This window comes from Sinocyclocheilus anshuiensis, unplaced genomic scaffold (genome assembly GCF_001515605.1).
Source record: "Sinocyclocheilus anshuiensis isolate Anshui unplaced genomic scaffold, SAMN03320099.WGS_v1.1 scaffold103, whole genome shotgun sequence".
Taxonomy (NCBI): domain Eukaryota; kingdom Metazoa; phylum Chordata; class Actinopteri; order Cypriniformes; family Cyprinidae; genus Sinocyclocheilus; species Sinocyclocheilus anshuiensis.
Window position 1 is genome coordinate 651,699 of NW_015548201.1, and position 8,164 is coordinate 659,862.

Sequence of the window (8,164 nt, forward strand, 5' to 3'; positions counted from 1 at the left end):
TAGTTTCTCAACATTTCACAATACTGCCTATTTGAACGGATTTCCTCATAGTTAGATGCTGCTTGGTTCAGTGTCATATGAAACCCTATGTGAAGCAAATGATCAAATAATACAACAGTACAGTATGAAGCAGATGTGCAATTTACGCGCACGTGCCTCATCTCCTGACGATCTTAAGTTACCTTTTTTATTGGCTAAAGATGCAGCATTAGTCTCAGTGTGTCACAGGCCATTACAGCCGGGATCTGACACCCCATGATCAATACCATGAGCTACGTCGATCGTCTCATCCTCTCGTCCTCATTGGCTGAGCGCATCCAGAGGAAGGCCCACCTCAAGATCGTAGTGTAAAATTTCCTTCCACGATATTTCTGTCTACCACGCAATTGAAGCATAAGGACAAAGAAGGTGCTTTAAAAGGTATGTTTTAATTTTCATTACACGTCTACGAGGCTGAAACGCAGTTGTTTATATTAGCATGAACCGAGATCGTGTGAAAATACTAACGCTGTGCTCGAAAGGACACAAAAACCCCGTGCACATCGATGGAAACGAGTATTCGCGTGCTTGTGTGCCAATTAAAACATTGCATGTTGAATTTTGTATGCAACCTGATGATAAAACACGCAATTGTTTTATTTTATCCGTGTCGTGTCTAGCACTTCTTCAGTGTGATGACAGTGGAGAGGTGACACCATATTGTAACGGAGAAGTGCAAGATTCATCTTCGTTTGCGTTTAAATGAAACACTGTCATTAATGCGTCGACACACATTGTTCTTCATTATAGCAATGCCTTCGTTCTATAAAATGTTTAAAATCACCAAAAATGCATGTGGCAATTTTAATGTACACACGCCTTAAAATATGTCTCCCAGGAACCCATATAGATGCTCAGTATAAAATGAGCCGTTTGAGTAATAATTAATGAGTTTGTGAACATCTCGAGGACACCTGCTGTTAAAGCTGAAAAATAACGTCAGCCGATGGTGTGAATGTTCTCATCTCATTGTTTGTGCTTGAATGGGCGTTTTATCTTCAGGGAAATTAGACTCTTTATTGTACGACTGACAGCCTGCTATTAACACACACACACTTGCTCTCAATTCCAAATTAACCCACATTTGCATACAGTGCAACACAAACCCTGTTTTTCATTGTGTCCTGCTACATAACTTGCTCTCTTGGATGCAGAAGGGTCAAGATGGATGTTTTTATGAAGGGGCTTTCTAAAGCTAAAGAAGGTATGGCAGTGGCCGCAGAGAAAACCAAGGAAGGTGTTGCTGTGGCTGCAGAGAAGACCAAGGAAGGCGTGATGTTTGTGGGTAAGACATGGAGCATATAATGCTCTTTTTTTTTAATGCATGCATATCACGAATCAAGCGTGAGCTCAGTGGGAGTGGGAGGGACCATGAAGCTCAGAGCCTGAGGGCCAGGAGGGGGTTGCTATCTGTTTCACTGGTGCTTCTCAGAGCATCACTATAGGTTCAGGCACTATTGTGTAATTTTGTGATTGGCTGGGATATTGGGTGGGGTTTTCCAGGCCTCTTACGTCTACCACATTGTATTGAATTGTTTTTTCTTATAGAGCCATACAGAGCCACATTTCTTGTATATATTGTGGGTATTTTTGGACATGTTCACGTCTCTGAGGTCTCTAAGGACCTTTAGAATGTTTTTAAACAACATTAGACAATTTTTAGAATGATGATTATTATAAATGCAGTTTTGGCCTTAATTAATATTAATTAAGACTAAACAAAATAAAATTAATTCATATTATAAATTATTTGTGGAAAGGGCTGTACAAATGAATTTGGAATTTAATTGTAATATTTAGAATCTTCAAATATATTGATTTCTTTTGGTTTAGTACATTGGCAATATAAAAGTTAATTATTTAATTTTATTTAAACATGTTGTGTTTTAGACAGAACACTTACCTTTCTCAAACAATATAAATGGGACATTATGCATTCAAATATATAACTTTCTTTTTTTCTTTTTTTTTTTTAAGTAGGTGGTCCATTGCAAGCGTATCATCATATTTGGGGTCCTTAGCATCAAACATTTACATGGGAAAATGTACACTTTTGCTTATTAACTGATGTTAATTTCTTACCTAAAATCTTGATGTTGAATATAATAAAAGTTCATGTTATTTGCCAGTCTTTTAAAAGCAAATGTTAAACCCCTGGTTTGCCCTGTAGTGAGTATATGTTGATATTATTACTTATGCGATTTTCTATAAAAAATATAGAAATATATAAAATGATAGGAACAAAATATTTTTAGAAATAGCCTGTGTCCTAAGAATGTTTTTTTTTTAATGAAATAATAATTTCCAAATATAGTACATTAAATAGTGATCTGTCTAGCATTATAGAAGGTAAAAAAGATGAGTAATAATGTAAAATGTTACCAAGAAAATATTTTTATATCAAGGGTCCTTGATATAAAATGTCAAAAGATTGCAGTCCCACCCCCTCCGTACAGTTTTCATGTCCATGTGGTTTGTCGTGCACACTAGATCACTCATCTTTTCAATATTTCTCACAGGAGAATGCTTATGATCATATTTGACCTACTGCAATATATTTCACTCTAACAACAAATGCTGTGACAGTCCTGTTTGCATACTCATTTCAGCGGTTGTAATCACTCTCTATCACACAGCCTCCAAAAATGCCTCTTTAATCATCAATAGATTTTACATCTGGAAAATTAAAAGCACTCATGATACTGGACTGACATTGATTCTAGTATAACATAAACGGTACAGAGAAAATCCATTTCATGTAACCTGATCTTATAAGGGGATTCTTAATGTACACGCTAATTTGAGAGTGAAATAACACCGTGTGAGATGGTTGACTTCTGGAGCTGATCCAGCATCTCTCTGAGCTCCTATCAGGTTGGAAAAAAGCCTTACGGGCCACATGTCACACAATTCCATGAGCTCATAGACCTCTATATGCACAGCGCCTGTGACAAAAAGCTATCAATTTAAAAACAGACAAGAGTGGCAGTCCAAATCCTTTCATTATATAGAATATAATTGTTACAGGGCGAACGAGACATGAGACTTGCGGATCCATTTGCAAAGCTTTAATAGGAGACAGAGACGTGGTCATAAAACAGGCATGGGTCAGACAATGGCAAACAGGTATATTGAGGGCAAGACAGAAGAGTAATCCAAAATGGGCGTGGTCGATAAGCTAACAATATCCAGAGGGCTTGACATGAGGGGTAATACAATAACACGAGCTAGAGTCCAGGCGAGGTGCAAACACAGTCCGAAACAGCAGGCAAAGGGTTAACTTAAGATAAACAGGCAAAAATCAGGTACCAGGAAATCAGAAAACACGGCGAGACTAGACTAAGACTAGAACTAAAACTAGAACTAGGAACTAACACAGGGGAAAAGGCTCCGTAAAGTAGCTATCACACGAAGAGCGATAAGCGCTAAACAATACTCGGCAGTGGGAAGGGATCAGAGTGAGTGTTATATAGGGAATGTGTGATTGATTACAGCTGTGTGCAATCAAATGCGTGTGTGTAATCAGTGCAGTGGATGATGGGAACTGTAGTCCGGGTGAAGTGCAACAGTGGTGTGGTGCAAGAGTCCATAGTAGTGGAAGAGTGACCTCTGGTGGCGAGCAGACGGAAGTTCATGGACCGGATTCGTGACAATAATGCTGAAAGAAAGGAAATGTGTCTGTCCAAGTATGTCTGAAATGATTCTAGCTTGCTCATCTTGTTGCTGTGTGCTTTGATCAGTAAGACAAGACATTGATCTCGTCTGTTGACCTGCTGTAATTGGAGACTGAGAGGACATTTGTGTCCGCCGAAAACACTCATTCATACTCCTCTGTTTGTTTTGATGTTGGGATGAATGAATAATAGAATCCCTTCAAATAAAAACCTCACATCTGTGCCACCAGCGTCCCAGAGAGAGACAATTAGCCCAGATATCTCAAGCCCTTCTACGGTTGCTTTGCGAGCACATAGCAGATCGTCCTGTACGGTTGCTGTCATTTCTTTTGCGGTGAACACAAGGTTGCACTTACGCCGGACAACCGCGGTGACCTGGGACACCATGCTTGAACGGCCTTATAGGAGTGTGTGTTAGTGCAGGGAGGAGGGGTGACGGGTAGCTGATGGTTCTTGTTCCACCTTGGACAGCAGCTGAGCAATCTCACACTCCCTCACGCACATGCGCCACCAACCCATCTGAGGATAGATTGAAGAGGAAGTGGCTGCTGCTAATGTCACACTGACTCGTTTTGTCCCATTGCTATTATGCTTCTGTAATTTCCTGTCCATTTCACTTTATTTCCAGAGTTTCTCATCCTCATATTGAGCTGTATATTCCCTGCGGTATATTTAGTGGTTATTGGTTATTGGTTATAATGCTCCCACACGGTTTGTGCTCCATACATGATACCTCAAATTGTGTGGCTTGCTGGAAAGAGATGTGATATTACTTATATATATATATATATATATATATATACACACACACACGTACATACAGACATTTTTGTTTTATTTTTACTACTACTATATTACTACTTTATATTATGTTTTAAATAAAAAAACAGTCAACAATAATGCAATAGTGGATTTTTCCGTTTGCTGTTTGTGCAAATAGAATGCAAAAATAATATTTGTTTTATATAAGTCTGGGCTCAGTAAGTTCAAGTTTTCAGAAATCATTCTAATATGCCGTTTTGAAGCTCAAATGACATGAATTATTATAACAGTTGAAAACAGCTGATTAATATTTTTGTGGAAACTGCTGCATTTTTCATTGTTCTTTGATGAATAGAAAGGTAAAAAGAACAGCATTAATATGAAATATAAATATTTTCTAACAATGTAAATCGTCTTTTCTCTTACCAACTGTTACTGTTGCTGTTATCACTTTAATGCACCCTTGCTGAAAAAAAAGTATTAATTTATTTAAAAAAAATGTGTGTATATACTGTATATTCTGCATTCCAAACCCATTCCTATATATAAATTATATATATAGGAATGGGTTTGGAATGCTTTATCAGGACTAATTTATCACTAAAGGAAATGTCTATAATTTTATTATAGATGTGTACATTATTTATTATGTTGTTATTATCATGTTTGTTCCATTTTATGATATATGGAACAAACACGACAATAACAACATAATGGAAAAAAAAACTTCTAGAAGCTTGTAGCAACCACGTTTCAGAAAAATCGAGTAAAATTATAGACATTTCCTTTAGTGATAAATTAGTCCTGATAAAGCACTTATAATCTGTCCTTTTATCTAACATGATACATCTGTTACACTGTGCATTCATGAACAAGTCTTTCCCATTTTAAGAAGCAAATTTGTTATAATGACTCAAATGCTGTAGAAGAAACACATCAGCTCTAATGAGTCATGGGTGAACGACTCTAGTTAAAACATCTTTTTGCTCAAGAGTAATTTATCTTCTCTCTTGTAAGAATCATACTCAGACTGAGACACAGAGTGCTATTTGCCATTACAGTATATGGCAACTCCCTCCCTAGGAAGTGTTTCTGAGCTGTAGTTCACTCAAGCAGGGCGGTTAAGGTGACAGGTCTGAGATACAGGTTCTATTAGCTCTAATGATTTTTCAGTGAACCTTTAAATGAAGCTACTCTGGGAGTTCCAGGCTTGTATTTCACATAGTCTTTCTACTTATTACCTGACTGTATCATGTACCTACTTTCAGCCTAATCGCAGTTCCTTCAGAGGGCTAATTTAATGTGTGTTTCCATATTGATATGGGCTGTGTAAATGATTTTACAATATTCTTTCGTGTGCTTGCAGGCAACAAGACCAAAGACAGCGTTGCAACAGGTAAGGTGATTCTGCAAACTGTTCTTTAGTCTTTAGTCTTGTAAATAATGAATACGTCTCATTTAATGCGTTCAAAGGGCATGGCTTACAGCCAGTAAGTGGAACCAAGACAAATAGTTCTGTGCCTAGATGATATTTCAGAAGGTTATTTGTCTAGGACAGATGGAAAACTAGAAAAGTCACCGTGTTTTTCAGTATGATTAACTGTTGGCCTCTTACTTAAGCCAGGGTTATTATAGTTAACTAAAACATAAAAGGAACAAAAAAAAGGAAAAATATAAAAAAATCTTAAACTTATTTTAGTTCAGCTAGTTGCCAAGGCATCATTTCTAATTTTAGTTAAACTTTAAGTACTAAGATAACAAAAACTTAAACTGTATTAAAAACTGTTAAGAACTACATGGGCAAATTTAAAACAAATACACAACAAAATTACTTTAACTAAATTTAAAATGAAACAGAAAATATAAAAAAAAAAAAGCTAATTCATAATTTTAACAAAACCTTTTATAGTATATTAATATTAAAATAATAAAATAGCTAAAAAAGTAAATTAACTCTGGCTTGTCTCTAATACCTTACATAATTATAACCAAATTCAGTATCACTTGAAGCCTGTGTATACTGTATATAATACATTAATACAAGTAATTCCCAATTAATGCCTTCTAATAGGTGTGTTCTTGTAAATAATTTTAAGCAGTTATATTATACATTATATTAATATAAAACATGTTCAACAACCAATTTCATGAATTTCATAAAATTTGTATAATAATGATAATAATCTGTGATTCTTAATGGATTTACAAAATCCATAAAACTATAATTATATTATATGATATAATAATATAATACATATTTCATAGACCGTAGTGCATTCTATGAACAAGGTTTAATCATAAATAAATTGATGACAGTATTTAATACAACATGGCCATTTGTTGATGTAATCTAATGTGAGCCAGTTGATTTTGTCATAATAATATCGTAATAAACTGCCTCTATTCAATAAAATAAAATGCAATAACATTTAATAAGTTACACTGACATTGTCGCAGTGTAGGACAATAGCCTCAGATAATTTCCCATTTTTTTCTTATGTTGCCAAATAAATATTGAATTTCTGACTTTGAGTGATGTGTTTCTGTTGAAAATGGGTTGTGTCTGTGTCTAAAAACGTGGTGTGTTTCATCACTGGTCAGTGGCTGAGAAGACAAAGGAGCAGGCCTCTCAGCTGGGAGGAGCTGTGATGTCTGGAGCTGGAAACATTGCTGCTGCCACCGGCCTGGTGAAGAAGGACGAGTTCCCCAGTGACTTGAATGTATGTTCTTTTAAATAACATTATATATCATTATTATTACATATTATTATGTACCATTCCATGTTCATTCTGTCAAAAAGTCCATTGTAAAAATGTGCAGTTGTTACCTTTATTTAGCTATTTTTATTAAGGTAGCAGCTCTTTCTACCTGATCAAACTCTTAAAGGAGTAGTTCACTTCCAGAATAAAAATTTCCCTATAATTTACTCACCCCCATGTCATCCAAGATGTTCATGTTTTTCTTTTTTCAGTCGAAAAGAAATTGTTTTTTGAGGAAAACATCTCAATATTCTTCTCCATGAAATGGACTTCAATGGTTCCCAGGTTGAAGGTTAAAAATGCAGTTTCAGTGCAGCTTCAAAGGGCTCTACACGATCCCAGCCGGAATAAAGGTCTTATCTAGTGAAACATTAGCGTCATTTTCTAAAAAAAAAAAAATCGCAATTTATAGACTTTTTAACCACAAATGCTCATCTTGCTTTAGCTCTGCTTGCGCATGCGCGTCTTCACGTATTACGTAATCACGCTGGAAATGTTAGCTCTTCGTCTGTGTACTTCGATTCAAAAAGGTAGGGTAAAGCGAAAAACTCCATCTCATTTTCTCCTCCAACTTCAAAATTGTCCGACATTGTTGTTTTACCTTTTTTTTTTTTGTAAAGGGCGTTTGACTTTCTTTGCAAGTTCGCTTTGTAATCAGTGGGTCGGTACTTCCACCTCCGTCACAAATGCGTGATTATGTATAATTGTTTTGATTTTTATGATAATTATATATATATATATATTAGAAAATGACCGATCGTTTCGCTAGATAAGACCATTATTCCTCAGCTGGGATCATGTGGAGCCCTTTGAAGCTGCACTGAAACGGCAATTTGGACCTTCAACCCGTTGACCGCCATTGAAGTCCACTATATGGAGAAAAATCCTGGAATGTTTTCCTCAAAAGCCTTAATTTCTTTTCGACTGAAA

At 36.0% G+C, this 8,164-nt stretch overlaps 1 protein-coding gene across 2 annotated transcripts in view; it reads left to right on the forward strand.

Annotated features, from left to right (window-relative positions):
- Positions 1-269: 269 nt before the first annotated feature.
- LOC107653324 (beta-synuclein-like) overlaps positions 270-8,164 on the forward strand; it is a 19,584-nt gene continuing 11,689 nt past the window's right edge. The window contains exons 1-4 of one of the 2 annotated variants that reach the window (XM_016440007.1): positions 270-420; positions 1,197-1,324; positions 5,842-5,871; positions 7,077-7,195. In XM_016440007.1, the coding sequence (XP_016295493.1) occupies positions 1,204-1,324; positions 5,842-5,871; positions 7,077-7,195 (270 nt within the window). In that variant the 5' untranslated portion in view covers positions 270-420; positions 1,197-1,203. Of the gene's footprint in view, positions 421-1,193; positions 1,325-5,841; positions 5,872-7,076; positions 7,196-8,164 lie in introns of both variants that reach the window. The other variant, XM_016440006.1, reaches the window with a different exon arrangement.